Source organism: Paramisgurnus dabryanus, chromosome 2, assembly GCF_030506205.2.
Source record: "Paramisgurnus dabryanus chromosome 2, PD_genome_1.1, whole genome shotgun sequence".
Classification (NCBI taxonomy): Eukaryota; Metazoa; Chordata; class Actinopteri; order Cypriniformes; family Cobitidae; genus Paramisgurnus; species Paramisgurnus dabryanus.
The window spans coordinates 27,027,515-27,053,945 of record NC_133338.1 but is presented as its reverse complement, the minus strand read 5'-3'; the positions used below and the strand labels follow the sequence as shown (position 1 = coordinate 27,053,945).

Sequence of the window (26,431 nt, the reverse complement as noted above, 5' to 3'; positions counted from 1 at the left end):
ATTCGTAAACATTGGTCCTCCTCCAGCTGTTCCTTTATATGTACATTTACTTATGTACATTTTAACTTTTCCGGCCTCTTATTGCTACAAGTCCCAACTTTTTTTGGAATGTGTAGCTCTCATGAAATCCAAAAAGAGCCAATATTTGGCAAGACATTTCAAAATGTCTCACTTTCAACATTTGATATGTTATCTATATTCTATTGTAAATGAAATATAAGTTTATGAGATTAGCAAATTATTCCATTCCTTTTTTACTCACAATTTCTACAGTGTCCCAACTTTTTCTGATTTGGGGTTGTATATGCAGAAGGAGTGAGGCCTGAGATCCTTTAGTGGTGTGTTGTCTCCATGTTGAATAGACTGAGATGCTGAAGCTCACGGTTATGAGTAGACTGCGTTTTGGAAGAAGGGTCTAAAGGGACAGGAGCTACAACAGAGTTCTTGAGACATGCTGTGAAGAAAAGCGCTGCAATAATGTGAAATATGTAAGAAATAATGTGTTCTGAACAATTAAACCTGAAACCCTATTAAAGCAGATCCCAAAAACAACATCAAGACTTTGTGAAGGGACATAGTAGGACCACTTTAATTACAAAAACAACGACATTATGTCAATGCATTTCAATTTTACACAGTGCTCTCTTAATACAAATTAATTGAATCTGCTTAAATATGTTTATAACATCCGACATGGTACTATGCTCTGCAGTATAATTAGACTGCCTTATTTTAAGAGTCATCTACCCACATAATGTGATTTAAAAAAAAAGAAATCGTCTATATCTATCTCTCCCTATATACATATAACATGACAACACGTATTGGCGACTTCCATGTAAGAGGACCTGGGTGTAAATAATAAAAACGTCTCATTCTAAGGTAATAAAAACAATACAGTTCATTTTGTAAGGTCTTTATACACGACTGATAATATAGTTATATATATATATTATATTGCATTTCTGTGAAGAGATCCTTCTAAAAGTTACACATTGTGCATTTAAAGCTCAAGTTCTACCTTAAGATGCTTAATGGGGGCCATATCATGGAAATCTGACATGTTTAAGTGCTATTATTGGGTCCCAGTGCTTCTATCAACCTAGAAAATGTGAAAAAGAGTAACTTAGTTTTGGTAAACCATTCTTTGCAATCATGTGAAAAAATAGGTCATTGAAATTTGGCTCCCCTTATGATGTCAGAAGGGGATGATACTGCCCCTTAATCTGCACTATCCAACCACGGCACTGCTATTTAGTGCAGAGATCAGATAATTTGCATTTAAAAGGACTCGCACAAAAATGACACATTTTTGCTCACACCAATAATAAATGATCTGTATGGTACTTCACATATGTACTCTGGGGACACCAAAGATTTATTTGACATCTTAAAAAAGTCTCTTGAAATGTCCCCCTTGTGAAATGTAGAAATGGCAATCCTTAGAAAATACTCCTTGTTAGCCAAGGATCATTACGCATAGCATGGTTATTTGCATTGGTTGTTATGAGGTTCCATTAATTCCAAAAACCTCAACTAAAATATCTACATATTTTCAATTTCAACAAGGAAATGTGTATTTCTGGACAGCATCTCAGAATAAGGTGAAGGTCTACAGAGATCATCTTCATCACATGCCTTGGAGACATGCAGTTAATATCATCACAGACCTCTCCCATCCCTGTCACCACCAAGACTATACTTCTGGCAAATGGTTCAGTTCAATCAAAGACCACAACCTCCCATGGCTTGATCAGCTTTCATTTGTCACACTGTGGCTTTCTGGTCCAATCTGTCTCAACTACAATCATACGCTCATCTTCAGCAAAGACCATACAACCTCTCTTTTGAATACTACCTTTAAACCAATGAGCTTCTCTCATCTTACATTGCTAATGGAATCAGGCTTATATTACATGCAGTTGTCAAATAAACCATTTTCTGTACAAACAGCTGCACACATTTTTGCATATTATTCCATCTTTTCTCTTTTGTCTGCTTTATCTTTTAGCTCTGCATGTCAAATTTCAACCGGTAATAAAATAAATAGTGTTGTGTATGTTATACGTACAAATTCTTAATGTGCGCAAACTCTTTCTATTTTAATGTTTTATTTTTTTTTTGATAGTTCCCATTTCTGCTCCATGCATACTTGCTGCTGCTGTCGTAACCAGAGTCTGTCATACATGAAAAATCATGCCAACAGCTTTGCGACAGATGACTGCCTATAATCCCTAATACATCTGTAGCCCACATCCCAGCACTTTGTGCCTTTTTAAATTGGTCCCTTTTCTGATGTTTTGAGGTCATGCACATGGTTTAGGCCGTTGAGGTTCATTTAAGGGCATTGTGTGATCCATATGCACACCCTTATAAAGCACAAAGCCATGTTGATGCTTTAGTAGCACGGCTTTTGTCTGAAAGCCATAGATATTGTAATTAGCGGCGTGTCTAAATTTGATGATGTGTCTAATATAGCCTGTCTTTTAGAACAGCGATATGGGTGCCAAAAGCAAGGCCTAATTAGATTTAAATAGGAGAACAGGAAGAAAGACTAATATCGCAGCCCCCTTCACCTGGCCCTATGAAGAGGACTCGCACTGAGGTACCCAGCTAACTGATCAAATCTATCCAATTACTGTAATCGTGCACCACAGTGACCTCTGCATCATCACTGGTTTCTGCTGTTTTCATTTAAAGATGCAAAAACAACGCAATAGAAGCAAAACCTTAAAGACAAATATATCATCTTTCTTATTCATTTTCTCAAAGATTCACTACCATGAATACGAAATAATTGTGCTGTAATGCTTCGAAACGATTCCTTGACTTTTTCCCTTTTGCTCTAAACCTTAAATACATCAAAAGGACACCACATTGATTTGATTTTTTTGATATCTACAAAAATGGAACTTGAAATGAAGGCCATAGATCCGGATCCTATCTTTATAATGGAAAGTACATGGTCTGACAGTTTCAAATGCAAAAACCTATCTGTACATATTCCACAGAGATAAGGTCTTTAAAGGGTTGGATGGGCGGAAAAGACGACGACAGGGTGCACACCAATTATTAATAGCAAATGATTTTCTTCCCACCCTTTTTTATTTGTTTGGAAGAAATGTTTGACAAGCCTTAAAGGAAAAATGTGGCTACCGTTAAGATATGAATCAAGTGGCAGATAGCAGGATATGCTTTTTAGTGACATGGAATGACACGGGAAGGTCAGCAGCACTTGTATCTGTTAAATGGATTGGATTAAGTAGGAGCTGCCTCTTCAGTTTGCGTCCTCCGTCTACGTTTCCTTTTTTGTTCTGCAGGACCGAAATGGGGGAAGGGTCGACTACCAAGATTCCAAGCTGTGCAAAGAATGATGACAGGTTGCACTCTTCTGTATAAAACCCCAAAATACCAGTTTGCTGATGTCAGAGTCAACATTATGCACTTTCATTTAGTCATTTCCTCTGTCGTTTTAGATTTAAAATGTGCTGAGGCTATATAGGGCCTTCTAAAAGCATCTCTGCTGGCTTTTTTTGATAAACAACAAGAGGTTTCTTCGAGATGGCAGAAACGAGATGATTAGCTCAGACAGAATGCAGCTCTCCGCGCATCAGCTAACTCATTCCGGAGGTTGTTCTAGCTGCCGAGACACAAAGAGCATTAAATCTAGGTTAGGAGGCCTGTCGTGATGCGATGGTGTCATTCAGTTACCCACAAGGCCGAATTCATTCAGGTAATTACAGAACAGAAAAGCACCAAGGTTACTCTTTATATGGGCCTTAAGTAGTTATCTACAGAAAGGGTTAAGCTTACCGCGGCTAACTTTTCTCATACTGTACGCGTTGTTAAAAGGTGGGTGGAAATGTGGTGGGGGCCTAAACCAATTACGTGTGGTTCTCCTGAGGTGGGGGGGAGAACGACCTTTGTGTATAATTAGTTATCTTATTTAAAGCAAAGATTTTGAATAGAATAACTAATTAGCTGTCATAAAAGGCAAATTAAAGATTTTTGTGTCATCCCTTGGGGAACTAAAGGAACCCGATTCCCAAGCTCATTCTTTCTCATGCACACACACACACGCGCGCAGACGCTTGGGCACACAAACACAGACACACTTTTTCTCACAGACGAGCTCTCTCTCCTCATTAAGACTGTTTCTAGTTCTGTAGAAGGCTGACAGGAGAGCACTGTTGGCATACCTGCAGAGTGCACCTCTAACAAGCCATGAAATGCAGGTAGAAAACGACCGCCCTCAGCTAGTGTGGCTTCAATTTAAAGGCTTTTTACCTTCATTTATACCCAACATTGGTATTTGTAGCGAGTTTTGTGATCCTAATGCGGCGGCTTCAAGGGGCCCGTATTGGGGCCCGAGGGGGGGCGGGGGAGGAGGCCGGTAGAGGGAAGCACGCTTCTAATTGATGGATCACATGAGCCGTTCCATACCAATTAGCTTTTCTTGTTTTTCAGTTCTGATGAAGAATTAAGATGGTTGAATACCACCAGAGCTCTTATTCATAAATTTAACTAACAAGCCCTCGGGTTTTTTTGCCCTCTCGCTCGCTCTTTCAATCTTCCCAGACTGCGTTCACGTTTTTGCCCAATTTATTACAGAGGAAATGCTAATTAGATTCATAGCACAGCTGATGTGCGGATGGTCCGAACCACGAAACATGTCTTGATCCGATAACTGAGAGAAAAAAAGTGTGTGATAAATCTGATGTGAGAATCTAGCGTGAGGTTAGTCCAGTTAGGATAGGATACAAAAAAAAAACATTAATATGCTGATAGGTGCATGCAGGGTACTGGATAATGGAGTTCGTGCCCACTGGCATACATTTGTTGGTCATTACAGTAGAACCATTACCGGACATTAAAGCCGGAGCCAAATAAGAGCTGCTGCCCGTGACCTCTGCACCCAGCCATCAGCATACTCTTAGCGGACATCTCCCCCATACAAATGCACTAACAATCAGCTAAGCACTGGCATTAGAGAAACACGGTAACATGAAAGAAAGAAATCAGATTACGGTCTCAAATGCATCAATTTAATTCAGATATCTAAAACACAACAGGTTATTTTGGAATGCATTTGCGATGTTCTATACAACTTTAAAATGACAAAATTGTACAAATGGCTAATTCGTGTCCAGATGATTCTGGAGCTGGGGCTTTTAATGGTCTGACCACTTGGAACCGATACGTTAGCGATTGAGAGGTTTGGGAACGGTGGGGGGGTGGTGTTAAAGGGGGCATCACACCGAGCTTTCTGAAAGAAATGTGTTTTGAAAGCAGAGAGCAAAAGAGAGGTATAGAGAGAGGGAGAGTGCCGGTTTAGCTCTGTGTTCTATTAGACAGATCAATAGCTCAGTGTACAGAGAGTGTCTTAAGAGCTGTTGTCCTGCGCTTTCAGCTGTGGCAGACCTGTTAGTGCTGGCAGAGGGGTGCCGAGTGCCAGCGTTACCAGCTCTGGCCCGGGGGCGGCTTTTAGTGCAAACACAAATGTCAGACCACAGATAGACTATTAGTGTTTAGTGCAGTTATTAAATGGACTTTATTTGTCCTTTAGGAGGCTAAAAGGCACGCTTAAAGGGGGGAGCTTACATGACAGCAGGGCAATTTAGCTGGTTTGGTTACTCTTCACTGGTTGCAATGCAGGAACATGAGCATGAGTGGGAAAGGAGAGCTTGTGTGTGTGTGTGTGTGTGTGTGTGTGTGTGTGTGTGTGTGTGTGTGGAAGGCACTTAGGCCATAGCATATCTCACTGGAAGCTGAGAGCAGCCTTCTTGCGGTCAACAGTGCTCTAAAAGGTTAATGTTGATCTATACCAAACAAAGCCCATGGGAGGCTTTTAGCATGGCCAACAGTTCTTATACTGATGAAATAGGGCCATGGCTAATCTCCCAAACAACATAAATACCTCTGTCAGCTATCTAAATAGAGATGGTCCTGGGGCATCCCAACACACGGATGCATTCAAATCTCCAATAAACTGTGCATGTCAAAATGCCAAAAAGTGACATCTGTTCTTTTCAACGGGGGCAGGGATGGATAAAAGTATGACCCACGCAACTATCTGTACTGTTGAAGCATCCACGGCTAATGCATATGAAACGGCTACCACATGTGCCGAGGCACGAGCTTCAAAGTTCCCGCCATCCTTATCGAAATACGGAGAAGGCGCAAAATTTGCAGGTTAAGCCCAGGTAGTAAATCACACGCTCTCTCTGTTTGTCTTCCTATTGCCACAGGTGTTCCGATGCTCTCCGTCCAGCCCAAAGGAAAACAGAAGGGATGCGCCGGCTGCAACCGCAAGATTAAAGACCGCTATCTGCTCAAGGCCCTGGACAAATACTGGCACGAAGACTGCCTGAAATGTGCCTGCTGCGACTGCCGCCTGGGGGAGGTGGGCTCCACCCTGTACACCAAAGCCAATCTCATCCTCTGTCGCAGGGACTACCTGAGGTAAGAACACGATCCAGTCAAAGTGCTGCCAAAGCAGAAAGGGCTTGTTACACCTCGGGCTGCATGACATTCAGAAACGTACACCCTCATCTAACAGGCAATGATTGCCACCCTTCTATTCTCATTCCTGGCCACATCTTCTCTCTCTCCTGTTGCGTTTATCGGCTAACTGCGGGGATAGATTTATTTAGCGTGTAAATGATGTTTTCTTTGAGGCTGTTGCAGAAGATTAAGTGCGTGTTCGTTCTTCATTGCAGCGAGCGACCTGGACTCTGTTTGTTCCAATTAAATCGCAGTTGTGTAAGCGAGCAAACACCTCCGAGTGACATCTCGTACCGATTGTTTAGGTTTAGCCGGTTGAGGTTTCATGTTAACACGAATGTGACAATCTGCCCATTTTCACAGTTAGGTTTGTGCATGTGTGTGCGGAATTTCAGCTCACCCCATGGAGCGGAGTGGCAGAACTGCAGTCTAAGGATCTGTTTTGCCTCCTATCTCTTCGCCATCTGCTTGCTAAATTAAACATGATTATATCCTGGGCGTTAAATCCCAATCCCTGGGGTCTCCCAACCAGATCCAGCATTTATCCCCAAGCTGCTCTCCCCAAGAGCCCCCACTGATGGAGCCTTATCCAGCACTCCTGGGCTTCACCCAGTAAGACACGCAGTTCAGGTTTATTATCATTTATCACCTCCCACTACTAGTCAGTGCTGTTAAAATACTGTGGAAGTGACCTGCTAATGGCTCCAACTAAGTATACTAAATCTAAATTAAATGGTAAAAAATAAAGGTGCAATGTGTAACTTTTTAGAAGGATCTCTTGACACCAATGCAATATAATATTCATAACTATATTATCTGTGGTGTATAACCACCTTATATAAACACATGAACTGTATTGTTTTTATTACTTTAGAATGAGCCGTTTTATCTACAAAATATTAGGGATGTCCCGATCTCCACTAATAATACGTGGCCGATGACATTTCTGAATCGGACAGCCGATCTTATTACAGCTATTTCATGTACTACGGCTTTTGATCAGTAAGTCCTTATCGATCTAAAATCACTGTTAGTTTGAGTCGTTTATAACATGCATTTGAAAAAGCAACACTCGTTAAACATATTCTTTATTATCATGAAAATACCTGAAAAGATTTGAAGAATAGCAATATAAACATATCCTTCAGCCATTTCATGGAGCTGCGTGTCATCACAGCTGCGTGTGTATTGTTCTTCGTCTACAGCGCATTTTGAGTTTCTGCACGAGAGCGCCCCCTGGCTTTTTGGATGTAGTGGCATTTCACCGTAATTCATTGAGAAACATAGCAAGCATTATCGGCCGATCGATCGGAGCATCCCTACAAAATATATGTTAGCAGCCAATGTGAGTCGTTAATGATTTGGGAGAAATATGATGTTATTTAATGTAAACCTATGTGAGTGCCGCTTTGTGGCGCGACAGGGATTTGAGCAACTTCCTGAGTCGTAGCAGCGCCACCTGTTGGTGCCGGTGTGCGTATACTCGAAGAAAACAATGTGTTTGTTTTTTTAGAACAGCACTGCGCGACACCAAGCTGCGGGTCCGGTGTGCGACCCCCTTTAGACAATGACATGTTTGTCCTGTGGCAGCTACCGTGACTTCTCATTGCGTTTCGAAATTGAGGTTGGTCGCAATTTCACCGCTAGATGCCACTAAAACACATATTATACCTTTTATGCTGCCAATTAATTGTACACATTTAAACAAATATTCGAAATATCTAAATCACAAGGATTTGAATGTAGACAGTGCTATTATAAATGTTGACATTGACATTTGAGTCCTGTCATTTGATCACGAAAAGTGGAGGGATATGTGAGAAGAAAGTTGTGTAAAACAACAAAAAAACAAGCTTCCTGTTGCCGCTTGGCTCTGATACTCTAATGAAATCCAGCCCACTCATCTGCTCTTCAGCCTGTGACAAATGTGTGCTACTTAATGCCTGGAGATGCTGTATATGAATTCTATTAAGGAACAAATTAGGAAATATCCGTCTCCGTGCAGGCAGAGTGAGGCGGCTTCGCGGTGTTCGTTGTAAATGCTGGTGATTGAGACTCCACGCGGGGCGTCCCACCTAAACGTCACCTCCAGCGCACTGATGAACAATCAGTCCACTCGCCTTCAGTAATGAAGCTGAAATCTCACCCAGAATTAGCCTCTCCCATACAGGGAGGCACTTCATTAAAGACGGGCGGGTGGATCAAACGGGTTTCTTTTATTTTCGGCTGAGTTTTCTGGAGCCCTGCCATGCGCACATTAATTATGAGCTGCGCTCCTTCTGCGTTTGTCCTTCAGGAGTACTGTAGAGCTATAATGAACCCCCCACCCACAGCAAAACATGCACCCCTATCACTGCACAAACTACCATTTGCTATTGCTTTTGATTGTTTCCTTACTGCATCAGTAAATGGTGGATTTATAAGCTCTAGACAATAGATATTTATCGGTTGGGGTCAAATATCCTTTGCCTTCACAGCTAAAGTGCTTCTATGTTTGATTGCAATGACTCCCAAACCAAAAATTATTTTTAGATCCGAACCACTGCTTTATATTACAAAGGGCCCATTTATGCAAGGAATAATTAACTACGAAAAACATTGAATTATTCGAAAAGTTATGCACACCCAAGGTGGCAATGCAGCATGACGTGTCAATTATTTCTACCACGGTTGCCACATACATTGCTAAGACACTGCTCTTGTGATTATTTTAAAGAGGACATTTCACAAGACTTTAAGATGTAAAATAAATCCTTTGTGTTCCCAGAATACCTATGTGAAGTTTTAGCTCAAAACACCATATAGATAATATATTATAGCATGTTAAAATTGTCACGTTGTAGTTGTGAGCAAAAACGTTTTCTTTAAAATGCAAATGAGCTGATCTCCGCACTAAATGGCAGTGCAGTGGTTGAGAAGTGTAGATTAATGGGCGGTATTATCCCCTTCTGACATCACAAGGGGAGCCAAATTTCAATGACCTATTTTTTCACATACTTGCAGAGAATGTTGTACCAAACCTAAGTTACTGGGTTGATTTTTTTCAAATTTTCTAGGTTGATAGAAGCACTGGGGACCCAATTAAAGCACTTAAACATTGAAAAATAAGATTTTCATGATATGTCCCCTTTAAGACTTTGACAGGTCAATTGTGCGTTAATCAAAAAATAATGCATGCCTGTGAAACATTTCTCAACCAATCAGAATAAAGCATTCAACATCCCTGTGGTATAATATTTTCTATTCAAAGACACTTTTAATTGAAATATTAAGTAGATGACACCTCTAGTGACAGCTCATCTTTTACTAGACGACATGTATGATTAAATAGGTGAGATAAAACTCTGCAATTATTCAGTGTATATTGATTTTAGGATTAAGTCTGGAAAGTCATGTGAGTGGAAAAAAATCATAATACACACAAAACAATGTTTTTAAATTTAACCGGGGTCCATAAGTGTGAGACTAATAATAAAAATATTTTTTTATTTTTTTATAATTAAATTTTAATAAATGTTTAATGGAAAATTCTTCTGAAAAGTTAAACTCCGTTTAAATGATAGCATGTACTTGCACTACAGCAAAACCAAATTATCCATCTTATATCAAACATAATTATACAAAGAATGTACTTTTTTATGTCATAACTTTTTTTATATATACTTCAGAATGTCAGATTTGAAGTAGTTTCAGACTTCTCAGCCCACTGAATGTGGAACTTTACATGTACAGTCATGAATTTCTGCGTCTTTGAATGCAAGTTAAAGAGCAGCTGAAGTCTAATCACAGAGAGACATTAAAGCAAAGGAAGCTGATGTCGGCTTCACAGGAGTTATGAAGAGAAACACCTGTCTACAGAGCCACAGGGAATCATACAGAACAATGAGCAAAGGCTTTCAGCTTTAATACTAAAGTTTAGTTAAACACAAACAAGATTATGAAGGGAAAGGCTCTGTTCTTTTTTTCCTTTATTGTCTCGTTGGCTTTTTTTCCTGTTCAGTGGATCTTGTGGGCAGGGGACTTTAAGATCTTCACTTGAGTTTTACGAGGCTGTGATAACATTAATGAGCTCTCAACTCACCATAGCTTTACTTTCATGTTATCACCCGTATCTACTGTAGAAAAGAGGGGTTTTTTTCCAAGAAGATAATTAAAATGTTTGCTTGTAATGGCAAATATTCAGCACAATGGATGTTTCAGCCCTAAATGTCCTTCAGCACATTTTAACACATTAAATGGCCTTGCTGATAAAATGATTGTCTTTAATATATCTCAAATTATATTAGTTAATTATTTTATTTTAAAGTTTGCTGGTGACCTTCCAAATGAGTTTCTGTAACCTCCTAATCCACTTACATTAACCACCACTAAAGTCTCCATTCTGAGTCTGGCCATCACAGTGCCGTGAAACACCACAATTAAACTGATTTCTTTACAGAAACCTGGTTATTCTGTTACAGAGTCTACTCTTTAACAAGAGTCCTCTGCTCTTAAACAACTCAAGGTTAATACATTTTTACATTAGTGAGACAGTAACCGGCTTCTGGCTAGAGGAGATACAGCTACGGCTAAATCTCACGAGATGTTAGGTTTGGTGAGATTTCACAAGATTTTGGCCATAGCTGTATCCCTTTTAGCCACAAACCAATAACAGCCCTCTCAAACCCTCTCCCGTACTTCCTGTGACCTGATTTAGAAAAGAAGGGAAATGGGTTTTGTGATGTGATCTCTGCTGTGCAACATGATGGACGTGAGCCACGAGAAATTGGTGGGGGTCCCCAGGGACTCTCAGCACCTTTTCAGTAGCGAGTCGGGATAACACAACATTGAATTCCCAACTCCGGTTGCTTGCTCCAGCATTAAAGCATGACATTTGAAATGTGCTCGACCACAATCTGCACGCTGTTCCCTTTTAGAGAACACGGCTCTTCAGACAGACGCCTTAATCCTCCCTGCTGCCTCTGACCATGTGGGTGCGTGACTGCAAACGTTAGGATTATGTGACCTGCTATCTGAGAACTTAGAATGCCGGTTAGATACATTTACACATTACTGTACAAAATTAAGCTTTTATCCAAAGTGACTTGCAGTGCATTAAAGGTATACACTTTATCTCGTTGTGTATCCCATTGGCACCGAACCCATGATCTAGCGTTGCTGAGCCACGCTCTACCAACAGAACCATAGGAACGTTCATTCATCACCCAACTACTGTATAAAAGCCTTTTTATAAATGCCAGACCACAATTGGGTGTCATCATGTCAAATGCTGTGGCAAATGATTTGGCATGGTTAGGGATGCTCCGATCAAGATTTTTTTGCAGCCGATACGGAGTAACGATTTGTTGTATTCATGATTGGCCGATACCATTCTTCAAGCTAATATGCATCTCTTTGATGACTGTAACTGTTAACATTTTTCTAGATAAAGTAATACCACATATGTTGCCTTTGTTATATTACTTGCAGCAATAAGGTATATAATTTTTTTCACATAAATAAGCCCAAAAAATATTTCTTCTGCAAATTTAATATGCCTTTTTAAAAGGCTTATGTCTATTAAAAGTAATGAAAAAAAAACACTTCAGTCTTTACTGTAAGAATTAAATATACACGCATTCATATAAAGCACAATAGTTCCGCAGTGAAGAACAGAGAGTGATTTTATTAAGAGAACAATTAGGTTACTGTAGCTTTAAGAGGTGAGAGAGATCGCTCAATTCACGTGGACCAATAACAGGCTGTGTGCGCGCGTGCGGGGTGTACACAGACAAGAGCGGCTGTGAGGAAAATTAAAGTTTAACCTGTCAAAACTTTAAAACAAATGCAAATAATAAACTTTCAGCATGAGGATGCAATTGTCGCGATGGATATGTGTTGTATACGCTGTTTGATGGGGATGTGAAGATGTGTCGTGCTGTTAGGAGCGCATCCTCATAGAAAATACGCATATTGCTGTAAAGGCAAGAGAAATCCAAATCTGCACGTCGCACATGAGCAACGGGTTGTAAAAATGCTCGCACTGCATAAAAATGGTTTCTCATTGCAGCCACATTCAGAAACCCTATGAAGACAAAAGTAAATAGATTGATCGAATTTGTGATCGGCAAATTTAGCGAGTTCCGATCGAGTCATTTGATGCAGTTATCGGCTGATACCGATCTGTGGCCGATCGATCAAAGCATCTCTGTGCATGGTCTCTGTACTAAATAGCCAAAGGCCCTTTAAGACTGTAAAAGAGATCACTAAGAGACAATAAGTAAATTTCTTTGTGGAATCATTACACTATAAAAAGTGAAAGTTGGATTAACTTAAAGGTGCCATAAAATAAAAAACTGTATTTTTACCGAGGCATAGATGAATAATAAGAGCTCTGTACATTGTAATGACATATCTTGAGCCTCACGTGTTTGTTTCTTCATTTTTATGTAAACCTTGTGCACGCTAAAGACAATCTCAACATAACACCAACTGTGGTGTCACAGTCGAGATATATGTCCCAAAATTAAATTACACATACATTAAAGTTGTTAAAATGTTTACTAATGTGAGCTACTGACATGAGCAACTAGGGCTGGACGGTATTGCCAAAATTTCTATCGCCAGTATACTTCTAAATTTCGGTCGATACAGTCGAAATCCGATAACGGTATGAATGTTAAAGGGGACAGAGAATGAAAAAACATTTTTACCTTGTCTTTGTTGAATAATGGTAGTCTACCCACATTCACAAACATACAAAAAGTGCTAGACATGCTAAACATCTCAGTCTCATAGAAATTCCTCTTTTAGAAATATCAGCCAGAAAACAGCCCAATCTGAAAAACTGATGCTTATGACATCACAGGCATCTCACTTTTAAATAATTGGCTACATTTTTTGAGTGGCAGCAAAGTCAGCCAATCAGTAATGAGATTGCAAGGTAAGCCAGTAGGGGGAGCCAAATAGGTGCAAAACCACTTGTTTAAAATCCCCCACCCTAATAGAGCTATCTGAGAGAGGTTTTTAGGAAGCTTCTAAGGCATTACAGACCCAAACAAAAAATTTTTTGTCTACATGTCACATCACAGAACAAGGATAAATACCCCGTTCAATCATTCTATGTCACCTTTAAAAAAATCTTGGGATAAACTACAAAAAATGCACACAACAAATGTCTGTCCCTACAAACTTATGAACAAATGAATTTGCCAAGTATATGAGGGCTCCTAATATTAAGTATATAATATATAAAAATTGATGTTCACCTCTAATTTGTTTTTAGCCTTCAAATACAATTAAATGTAAACTCACTATCAAATAAACATAAGACTTTGATGCTCACCTTTAATATTAATAAGGTGCACCTGAACATCAGCCAGTGATAAATGCTGTAATAGAGAGTTTAGTTTCATACTAATTCATTTCTTCAGCCACAGTATTGACTTTCATAGTTTCGAGCAATTTGTTGTTATAGTAACATGTGGAAAAATATTAATAAATAGCCTAAGTAAAAGAGACTAAAACTTTTGAATGGTAGTACTTAGGCTATTTAATGTTACATAAGATAGATGGACAGAAAAAATATATATCAAAGCTCTATTTGTAATTGGATAGCAATTTATATAAGATACTAGCATACTACTATTTTGCACCTTTCCCCATTTTTTTAACCCGGGAACCTGATTTTTCTCATCCATAGTTCAGTTTGTGTTGCATTACATCCCCCGTTCTCCTGCCCTATGGTGTCGTCATTGGAAGCTGTGACTTGACGCAAAGTAGCCCCGCCCCTCCTTCTCATTCTTATGAGTGACAGGTCTTCTCTGAGCAAACACTAATCACAATGACGCGAGGTTCAAATGAGCGATTTAAATCCGATCAAGCATTATGTTTTCCTCGCGGTCCTGGAGACTCATGGTTGCTTGGCTACAAAAAGATGTCACGGAAGCGATATGGAAGAAAGACGCACCTTGACCCGCATTTAAAACACGTTTTTAGACTTGACGTGTGAACGGCCACGGGACACTGTAATGTATATCGAAATATCGGAAATGTGTTTAGAAACCATATCACCCTTATTGAAAAAAAAAATATACTGCAAATTATATTGATATTGAATTATTGTCCAGCCCTATGAGCCGCAGAGCAGTCAGAGCAGAGCTCAACATTATTATTCATGACCCTTCCAAATAGAGCAAAATTAGACCATTTAATTTAAAGGACAAATCCTGGACATATATAAACGTTTCTGGATAATTTGTGAACTTTTTTGCAAATTACATACCTTCTATATTAAAGAACAATTTACCATACTATTTCGATGCATTCTTTGGCACCTTTAAAAAAATACTTCAATTGGTAACACCTAAAATTTCTTTTTTTCAACCAATAAGTAAAAATTTTTTGTTGAAAAAGCTTACACTTTTAAAGGTTTTCACATTAAAATGCTTCACTTTAAAAGAAAACATTAAGTTGACAACTAAAATTACTTCATTTGGTAACACTTAAAAAATAAAGTAGATCCAATGTACTGTATTTGAATTTTTAGTCCCACTTTTTATTAGGCATCTACTACTTGTTCTACTGCTTGTTTTTTGCTGCCTTAGATTTTTATGTACAAAGTAGTTTTACAAATTAATATTTAAATTGTTTACATAAATTCAACTCATTAAAATATATAAGTTACATCAACTTACCACTAGACAAGATTTAAAATACTAACTTGAAATCACTTTGAAACTATAAAAACAATGGAAGGTAGCAAAATACTTTTTACAGTGTAGTGTAATGTGTACTTTTACATATGTGCATGCTGTGTAACTCAACACGTCAATGTACCACATACAATATAACATACATGCATACGCACGCACGCACACACACACATACAGATTCTACACTGGCCCTGGAATAAAGCTGCAGTCTGATAAGCATTATTTTGATAAGCTTTTGTGAGGCAACATCTCAGCGAGGTTGCACGGCCTCCTCAGAGTGTCAGAGTTCCACATAAACACTTTTTACTGGAGCAGTAACCCGATCTAACAATGGCTCTTTTTAACACCTCGCCTATCTGATATAACAACATGCCCTCTCCCACCACAAGACTGCGCACCGCTCGGGCCTGCTGCTTTAATTAACAGCAGGGTCTGTTGGATAGATGCAGTCGAGAGAGACTAATTTGGACTCGCAGCAACTTCGGTTCGGTTTTCCCCTCTTTCCATCCGAAAACTTGAGAAGAGTGTTTAGCATACAGTTATTCTTCCCCTTCCTCCTCTTATTTCTTCTCCCTTTGTGCATTGCAGGTTTTTTAGCAGATTGTATATCAGACTCTGCATCTCCAACTTAAACGTACAAATACTTCAAAAATAAAAATCTGATGCAAAGGAAAGTGATCTACCTTGATGCCTCTTGTTCTGTTTGTGACCTTGAGGTTCTAATAAGCTTAAACAAACAGCTGAGAAATTTACCTGGTGTTTCACTTTTTGCAAGCATCTACTTCTCCAGAGTTGCATACCTCAACAACAACATCCCCAACATCTTTCTCAGCGTATAGCAGGTCACAGAGGAAGAAGAGGCATAAAAGAGGAAAGGAAGATAGATGCAGGGGGAATCTTTTGAACTGTTGACTATGTTATAGTATTTAGCCTTTTGTGTAAAATCCAGCTGCCTTTGGTCTGAGCAAAGTCTCATTAGCTACTCTGGATTTAAAAGAGAAAGAGGGGGAAAAAACTTTAAGCAGCTCAATTGCTCGCCTCAGACCTGTTTTCTTCGCTTTTGCAATGTGCTAGGCAAAAGCTCTTTGAAGAAGGGGATTAGAACCATGTGATCATTTTAATTAGATCATTAGCTAAGAATTAACATCTAGGTTTGTACCCTTATTAACAAAAAATACCCAACGTGTGCCAAACTGGCTGTACGTATTGCATTAGATGACTTCTTTTATTCTACTTTGTTACCTTTTTTGGTTAGTTGTGCAATCGCATAAATGCTTCGAACGGTACGAGTGAGTAAATCTGCTTTTTGTGTTCTCTCTCACAGGCTCTTTGGTACGACGGGGAACTGCGCAGCCTGCAGTAAACTGATCCCAGCCTTTGAAATGGTGATGAGGGCCAGAGATAATGTTTACCATTTGGACTGTTTTGCCTGTCAGCTTTGTAACCAGAGGTAAGGAGAGAAAGATCACAACAATGCTGGAAGATCGTCTTTCTTTCAAATCTATAAATGCAAAAGTTATTAGCTCACGGAAAGCACCATCGCTCATATAATGACCAGGAGCAAAAAATACTTGGATGATTCTTTCTCTCTTTTCGCCCTGTGTCACATAACTTTACATAACCTTTCACTGGTTTACTTTTTGGCACTTGCGTTGAATTAGCACCCTGTTACTGTGCACATTTCGGCCTCAACCTGTCGCACCAGAAACAGCTTGAGTAAAATTAGACCAATACCAAACCCTATCAAACTGCGAATGCAGTTCAACACCGAAAGCAGCCAGAGAGCTCTTTCTCAAGCCGAGCATGCAATCACTATGTGTCTCACCGGGAGAATTAAGCAACCGGGCGAATGAACTTTTAAAGGATCCTCCTTCCAAACATTCCTAGTGAGTGTCTTAAACGCTACTAGTAAAATAGCCTCTCTGCAACACTAAATAGCAAGCTGTAATAATTACAAACAGGTCAAACTTCATTTCAGGGCAAAATACTTTACAATTTCTTCAGAGCAGCTTGTGCATATATCTGCCCAAATAGGTTCCACTTAAATGCGGCAATGCTGCAATCAAAGAAATGAAGCATCTGTTAGGAGCGAGGAATAAATAGTCAGTGGCACTCATTTGGTGAGCACCAGGTGTGTAATAAAGTTTGCTGAGCGAAGCCTTTCCGCTGTCGGATGGTGCACGAGAAGCGCAGCTTTCCCATGATCCTCTCTGCTACGCTCTATTCCTCTGCCAGCACAACACGTCGGTGTGCCACCGATTGATAAGAAACAACATTATGGGCAGAGCTTTGTCGCAGCAGCTCTATTGTCCATACAACATGCATTGCTTTCGTGTGCAAACTTGTTAAATCTAAAAATTCAGTGCACACATGGAATGTTGTTCTCTTTAATTGGCATGAAATTTAATGGGAAGTTTATAGAGGCTAACAATTTATATTTTGGCACCAAGCCCCAACATAGAGGCATAAAGCTCATTGGTGGCGTTTCCTTGGAAACTGGTGTGATGCTTTTTTCGTGGAAGAGAAGTGAGGGTGGGATGCTTTCATTGGATGCCAATCCTTTTCTGCTTTGAACTACGCAATTGCTTTTGTAAACTACTTTTTATTTACAGCCGCACGAAACCCGATCTCACGGGAATACTGGTTGGCTAATTCGTAGAAACCGAAAAAAAACATCTGATGAAAACATTTACTTGACACTAAAACATTCGTTTATCAATAACTCTCTGGAAAAACATTATACATTTCCAATAATTTGCGGGAGATCGTCTTTTGGCAGCGTGACAAAATACCGGGAAAATCAAAACCCTCAACCTTGTGCAACAATGTAAACAGTCCATGTTACAACTAACCCTGCGTTCGTTTTTGCAAATAACAATGATACCTCACCCCTACACCCAACGTCACAGGGGCAAAAGTAAATCATACAAAAACCACCTTGTAAAATACACGTGTCATGAGATTGTGTTATCTGCACTGTATTGCCGCATCACAAAAGACAAAGGCCAGTTTTCATTTGCTTTGATGTGAAAATTAACAAATTAATATAAACTTTCAACCTATCTTTCACACCAAACCAATCTTTCCTTGAATAAAACCCAGAATTTGTGATCCAAATAATTAAAATGCCAAATTACCAAAATACATAATTTCAAGTGAAGAAATGTTAAAGCTACATTTTGTTGTATTTGTTGCCACCTTGGTTTCTCTGAAAATGTTGACGTGGTGTGAAATAAGCCAAGTAAATCCATTTTTGTTTACCTGTGCTTTTGTTTGGTTTTCTTGCAGGTTTTGTGTGGGCGACAAGTTTTTCCTAAAGAACAACATGATTCTGTGTCAGATGGACTATGAGGAGGGTCAGCTCAACGGGAGCTTTGAGACACAAGTTCAATAGCCAATCAAAGAACGGCAGCGGCAGGTCTCGGTCCACACACGCATACACACGCTCGTGCGCGATGGACGTTCTGCTGCACTCAGAAGATGAGCATCTGTCTGCTTGCCTGCAATACTTTTTACAGTAAAAGCCCTATTGGTCCCTGAGGACTCTATTGTAAATGTACTACATTTTGGCCCTTTCCGTCCCCAACACTGAGCAGTTACACGTTTTGATGTACAGTTGTGCCTGCTTAGCTGAGCACTGTATTGCCTGTATGGTTTTTGTGACGTTTTTCTGTTTTGTTCTCTACTCACATTTCTTCTTCTTTCTTGCTCTCTCTCTCTCTCTTTCTCTCTCGCTCTCTACTGTTCTTTCTAATGCTTCTCTAAGGGTATGTACAGTCTGTTTTTCTGTATATATAAACTGGAACATTTATTTTATGAAACTGTAATGCAATTTTATTACCAGTGTGAATTAAAAAGATTCTTAAATGTTGATAGTTGTTTGTTTTCTGATCCCAGAACCAAAGTTTAAAGAGGCTGGCCCACGGATGTAATTATTGAACTCTCTTAAAATGACTAAAGCTTCAAAAACATTTATCAAACAACAACAAAGAAATAATAGCAATTTTATATAAAGAGTGGCAGCATATTTTAATTGCTGATGGACTAAGACAAGTTGTTTTCAGATGAATTAAGTACAATCTTATTTCGAAATAAAGCAAATTGATTCAAAAACGTTGTTGTTGCTGTTGTCGTAATATAATTAAGGCATTGAACTGGAACTGTACACATGAAACCCTGTCATGCTAAATGTGTTGTGATTTCATTATAAATACTGAATGGTTTTGTTTGAATGGTCTTCAATTTTACATGCACATTAATTCTAATCATTACCATCGGCGACTATGACTTTTTTTCAGTATAAATCATATGACATTATTCAATATATATATATATATCTCAAAATATGACTAGGCTTTTCTATACAAGGTCTCATAATGAAAAATAACAGCATGGTATTTATACGACAAACATACAGAACAATTTGTCATGCCACCCTGGGATTTTTAGTCTGTCTGTGGCATAGAGGCATTGTGAGCGTAAAACTGCTCTGTCAAAAGCATCGCTTTTCCGAATGGCTTTCAGGAACAAAAGAAGTGCAATTAAAGGATTGCGACTGAGGTGACACAATCTTCTGTCCCATTACTTTTGATTTTCATCTGTTGGTGGTAATTCTTGTTTCTATGAGCTCTGAACCACGGGAGAGCTGCTTCAAGGAGGATCTGCCATTTAAAGCAATTAGTTTCATTCAATGTGGAGAAGAAATGGGAAGGGAATCAGTTGGGGTCTTACAGCATATTGAAATTTCATTTACAGATGTCCAATACTTAAAGCAGGCTCTTCACTATAGTTTTGCTAAATGGAGCCTTTTATGCTATTCATACGGAAAACTTCTCCCCATTTTCCAAAGTGCTTTGAAACTAAAGACTTAAAAGGGCACTAAGTAATTGAAAAGAACAAACAAACTTCAAATTGAATTTCTTTTTGTGTGTGTTATAAAGGCAGTCTAATGTATGATATGGAGCAAAAGAAAAGACCATTCTTTAGATCAGACTATTCTTTCAGTCAAGACTGTACGAGCCATAAAGGTAAGGCGACAAGACACGAGTTAATTTTTCAATTATTTTCAAACAATGTATTGGTATTTTCCACGATTTAGTCGACTCGGTAAATCCAAGGAGGGCCATACTGTTCATAAAAATTAAATGAAAATGTTCCCAGACAGAATAACGCATGGCATGCACAAATTAAAAAAAGAAGGAATGATGTCTAATTACCTTAATCAGCACAAAAGGGATAAAACAGATTTTCACAGGTGCACACACGCACTTTATGTACATGTGAACATAACAGGCTATTAAGTCAAGCAATAAAGGCCCAAACAATTGCCAAATCATCATAATTTTTTACCGTCCTTCCCCACCTGCATCAGCGAGAGGTTTACAACTACACATGGACAACATATGGATTTTGACCTTTAGGCCAGCCGCGCACGCATACAAATTTTCCATACGAATGCCGGGAAGGTACCTGTACTGCAGACGAAGGGAGGCTTTCTGGAAACGCCGCCGCAGCAGGGAAGCAGACCGGCTACATCATTTGCTAACAAATAAATCAAGTGTACAATGTGCATTAATTAGAAATTCATTAAAAATTCAGACTCACCGGCAGGTGTGCAAATAAAGGATTAGCGAGACAGCAATTACACCACATAAGAGCACCTTTTAATTGCAGCTCCTGGATTGATTTACAGAGGGAGACAATCAGGCACTGTGCAAGACTCCTGATTGCTTATTTTCCAGAAAAATAATGAGGAAAAGACCACATACACAACTGCGCATAGACACGCACACACAGATCATCCCCAGCAGCAAAATTACCTCGCACGCACATGCACATGTACTTACTGGTGATTTAAAGGTGAAATGTGTGTAGTTAAAACTACAGGTGCCTTGTCAGTGCTATAGTGCATGTCTTTGTGTAGCCACAAGTGCACAAATTCGAGACCTTAAATATTGTCCCACGTAGAATTTAATGAACGCCGGGCATGAAGCATTCATGAAACACATTATCCGCACACATATGCTACCTGAATGAATATTCTCAGAATGGAAATGGATCCCTGAAAACAGGTGCTGAATATCTTACTGTTGTGGCTGTACAGACAGAGGTCATAGAGGACTTGGTTTGTTATTCTACAGTATGTTGTTTTCTCATCATACAAAATATCAATAAAATAAAGATACCCCCAAACTACGCATTAGTTCCTGATATGCCTAGTTAGGTTTTAAGTGATGAATCAAACATCAAAGACACAAGTCGGACAGAGACTATGTATGTCGTTGTAGTTCGATAACATCCGCTGTATAGCAAGCTGACCTGCTTGTGCACCCTAGGGTGAAATTATTCCTGTTACACACTTGCAAATGGACAGACTGCAGGAAAGCCAAAATAAATGCAGAATGCATAAACTTGCCCTCACAGCATTTTGCTTATTCTATGATCTCATTCTTAAATTAAACCAATTTGCCTAGAAATTGGTTTTAGGGGCTACACAGAGTGTTTTGTACTCTAGCCACCGCGCACACACACACACACAAGAAATTTCAGTCACTTTCCTCCTCCCCTTCCCCACTCTCCCTCGCTGCAAATCATGTTTGACTTTGAAGTGCTAATTTTGGAAGTTTAGCCAATTTTTATTTGCTGCTTTGAAATGTATCCTCTAAGCTGCCACAGCAGCAATGAAATACACAGCCCCTCTACAATGACGGATAAGTGACCAAAAATGAGAAGCGCCTGTTTCTCTCCCAATGCATTATGTAAGTGCGAATAATCTGCACGCCTTGCGCCGTATTCTGGCTCAATTTAGTCACTTTTTTTCGTTTGTCTCTTCTTTGGGCTAAATGGGCACTACTTTAAATGCTGATGCACGCAGAATTGTTTCTTTCGAAGACCCAACATGTATTTAAAGTGAAGAGAAATAGACTGCACGTAGTCAGTCTGATGAGGCTATACAGAGACAATACATTTCCAATCCTGCAGGACAAAGATCTGCTCATCCAGACGTCTCGAATCTAAATCCAATAATGAAAAGCTCATGAATAGCAGGGCCGTATCAGTGGACCCACTACACAAACAATACAATGAAATTATCATTTTTCTATTCCAGTAAATGAGCTCAACAGAATAATATGATACAGCTGTAACTGAGAGACAATTTGTCTCGAAGCACTGGGTAGGAACCTTTGTTCAGAGGGGGCAAGGGACAGGTGAGGCCTATTTATTTCAGGACACTGGCTATGTTTTCCAATCAGGAAAACATCGGGACTATTGTGGCTGGAAAATGTCATTAGTGCAATCAGCCTTGGGTTAGAGAGGAATTGTCTTGTATGGAAAGCAGCTCCGAACAATGAAAAAGGCCCGGTAATGGGGAGCTTTGAATTCCACTTCATTTACTGCTCTAATGGATGCGGGACTGACCCCAATCAGAAACCCGCTCTTTAATTTTTCATCAGAAGACGACAGGATCGTATATAGACAAAGTTCAGCGGATCGCCCCCCCCCCAACGTGCCTGGCGCCGTATAAATAAATATACTCACTCACGCACGCACACAGGCCTACGCGAATGCACAAACACAAGCACCTGGTCATCCCCCCTACCTCTACCAATAATAACACAGCAGGCAAAAGAGAGAAAAACAGCACCCTCCTATCCACCCCCCCGCCAACACATCACCGCTCTGCTATGGTTTTGGACTTGGCAATAAATTGCTTTGGTAATCAGCTTTTTGAAAAGCTTATTTACTGCTTGTTCTCTGTTTATTGTGCTCCTCAGAATGAAATATAAAATTGGATTTCATTAGATGTGCAATTTTCTCTTTCTCGTAAAGAAAGGAAGAGAGAGAGAAAATCACCTTGTTGGATATAGAGAAAGGATTCGGGGCGCAGTGTATATTACTGTTGATTAAGTTTCTCTCCGGGCTGACGTGGACCTCTATTGCTCTAAGTACTGATACAGGCGGAGTGCAATGTGAGCTCAGGCTCTGAAAGGGAGCATACAGTTAGATATTTCTTTCTCTAATCCAGCCAAAGACTCAAAATCACCCGACCCAAATCAGCCTTGTCAACAAAGTTCATCAACAAACCGTCATTTCTAAAAGCTGATCCCAAAAGAAATTTGTAAATTGTTTTTTTTAAATTATTTCGGGTCGTGGCTCCCGTTCTGAGAGGAGGTGAGCCGGGGTGTAATTGCATGTGTTGCTGCTGATTGACTGAGCTTTGATGCAACATTTATTTAAACTGCAGCTGCACTTTGCTAATGCACAAACAGTGTACTCAATCACTGCCATCCACCGGCTCCTTATTAACGCAAGCGCTTCGGCTTTCCCGCCCTCCGGGGTCTTTAGTTTGCTGATGTTTTCGTCAATATCTGTTTCTATGCAAAAGAATAGCAGAAGCTCCCCTTGACGTTGAGTGTTCGCTACATCCGTGCTTTTTAAGGGGAGTCTGCAAACCTCCGCTGTTGGTGCCACACAAACTATCATCAGATTGGTTTGACTAAACGTATCAGGCGCAGAGCTTATTAAGGAGCCCTTACAGAGCGAGGGAACCGCATTTCATCCAGCCATCCTTTTTAAAACAGCACCATCTGGAGGGTGCATGCTGCCTCTGGGCTCTATCTGCTGTCTGGAGGGGAAATGCACTCTATAGATCAGGAAGTGTCTACGAGGGATCAGCGACATTGAGGTTGTATATGTGTCATTTCCCCAGTTGAGCTCACGCACCCCTTGGAATATAAATCTGCTTTATTGAGCTTTGCTGGAACTGTGCATATGAGGTATATAGAAAGTTCATCACCGGTCTGAATAAAGAGTAATGGTGGTTAGACTACATTGTTGATCTGTGTGGGTACTAAGGAAAAAAATAAATATAGGAGCGAAGCAATAGAAATATTTGATTGTATGCGTTCGTACGTATAGTATTGTTGTGGATGACAAGACCACACTGACAGCTATAGAAGTTTTGGGGCAACAGGTCCAAATTCAAGGGCCTTTTGGCCCACACAGCTGCTGTTTTACAACATATCCGTTTTCTTTCTCTGGGCTCCAGGCCCCATGTCCACATTCATTACACTCTTCTTTATAATCCTTTAAACATGCTTCATGGCGCTTTCGTGGAAATTTAATTACTTTTACAAGGTGACAAGACTTTCCAAGCTAGCTTAATTACCTGGACGGCAATATACTGGAGATCCAGGATGGCCAAGATGTAATGTAAGCCAGTAACTATGCTCAGGTAATATAAACACTAGAAACAGTATTATCATATGATGGCCAAAAGTGAAAGATCTACATACTTTAAAGGGATAGTTTACTTTAAAATAAAAAAATCTCATGTTGTTCTAAACTTGTATGAATTTCTTTTTTCTGATGAACACAAAAGAATGATTAGTGACCATTTCCATAGTAGGAAAAAACTATTTTGGAAGTATTGTGATAAATGATGAGGAAAATATTTTGATAAATAATGGTAAGCACACAGATGACAGTACCCATTAAATTCCATCATATTTTTTTATTCATACTATGGAAGTCAATGGTCACTATCTGCTGTGTGTTTACCATCATTTCTCAAAATGTCTTCTTTTGTGTTCATCAGAAAAAAGAAATTCATACAGGTATAAACAACATGAGGATGAGTAAATGATGACAGAATTTTCATTTTAAAGTGAACTATCCCTTTAAGCATGCATACAACACTGCAACCAAGTTGTAAGCAAACAACATTCAGGTGGTTTTTACCATGGGAGTTAAACCTTAAAGATTTATTTCTCAATCTGCTGAGAGTTCTCATTAGCGAGGACTCAACTGATATAAAAAGGTTAATACGGAGGGTTTGTGAGATCTTTAAAAGAGTTGACATTTCCTATTTTCTCTCCAAAAATATGGTTCATCAAAAAGCACAACAAACTGGAAATGGAAAAGTCTGTTGACAGGCACTTTTGCATTGATATTTTCGCCGTCAGTGAATTTTACGGGCTAATTATAAAATAATTTTTGCTTTGAAGCAGATATGCCTTTCATTTCTTACAGAGACGCACACATAATATGCATATCTTCTGTGTTTGTATCCCTAAGGTACACGACTAACAGGCCTAAAAGACGAAATTCGAGCCATACATCTAGAGTAAGCATCAGCAAAGTTATTCAATGAGAGCCAAGTCAAATGAGAAGCTGTCAGTCAGAAGGGGAAACAAGGAGGTTGAAAGGCGCGCGGTGCCGCAACTTTTACATTACAGTTTACGAAGCACTAACTACGCTTGGCACTTTTCTCCAAATGAAAGCAAGTTTTTAACTGCAGGTCTTTTCTGGTAGAGGTACACCGAGATCCAAATTAGATCTCGGTAGCATTGACATACTTTCCACTCACAGGTACAGGATGCTTCATATATGATTAATTAATAGAGGCAGGCTGCCATCTGTGTTTTAACTGATTAAATAGCGCACAAAGTGGGATGCACCTTTTGATGTGATCCTTTGGGGGACCTGTGCCAGCTTTGTATTTCTACCTTGATTAAGCACAATGCTCCTGCATCTTCCTCAGCCTCGCCGGTTCAAAGTCTCTTTAATTTGTGAAGAAAGGACACAGAGAGTGCTTTCAAATCCTGCCCATCTCCAGCGGCTCTGCTGGATTCCTTTTATGAGCAAGCATTTCTCACAAAGGAACGGCCTATTCTTTCACTCGTTCACTCGCTCGCTCAGCCGTTCATTCATTTCCATTTCGCGGAGGGCCGCCATCTGCCTAAGTATAAAAAATTGATTCCAGTAAATTCTCACCTGAGATCTGTAATGGGGAAAGGCTTTTAAAGGTCACACGTGTAATAAGTTCCGATGGTCTCACTCACTCAGATAATGGCTCTTTAGTCCATCTTGCATTGCTGCTGTACTGAAATAATGGAGCAATCTGTGGACCATTCAGGAGAATAGTGCTAAAGTTGTAAGGCAGCCAGGCATACAGGAAGACCGGTCGGTTGGCTCGCGCCTGGGAAATAGTAACCTCAAGAGGAAGCGAAACTCCAGTCCAACACCTCGGCTCCCTCTGTGTGGCCATGGTTCGGTGAGGTTTAGTGGCTTTGCGTGAGCCTCATTGAGTTCCAGTACTCCAAATTAGGATAAAGGGAAAAAAAGCTTTCAGTACGGTGCTAAATGATGACTTCCCTGATAATTGTCCTCACGGCAAATTAATTAGCTTTCGATTGGCGCTCGCTATAGTCATAAACTACATTCATAATCAA

At 39.7% G+C, this 26,431-nt stretch overlaps 1 protein-coding gene across 1 annotated transcript in view; it reads left to right on the top strand.

Moving 5' to 3' along the window:
- lmo1 (LIM domain only 1) overlaps positions 1 to 19,068 on the top strand; it is a 32,165-nt gene extending 13,097 nt beyond the window's left edge. Inside the window, exons 2-4 of the mRNA XM_065267800.2 lie at positions 6,249 to 6,462; positions 16,522 to 16,647; positions 18,486 to 19,068. Of these exons, the coding sequence (XP_065123872.1) occupies positions 6,249 to 6,462; positions 16,522 to 16,647; positions 18,486 to 18,591 (446 nt within the window). The 3' untranslated portion in view covers positions 18,592 to 19,068. The remainder of the gene's footprint in view (positions 1 to 6,248; positions 6,463 to 16,521; positions 16,648 to 18,485) is intronic.
- Positions 19,069 to 26,431: the final 7,363 nt, after the last annotated feature.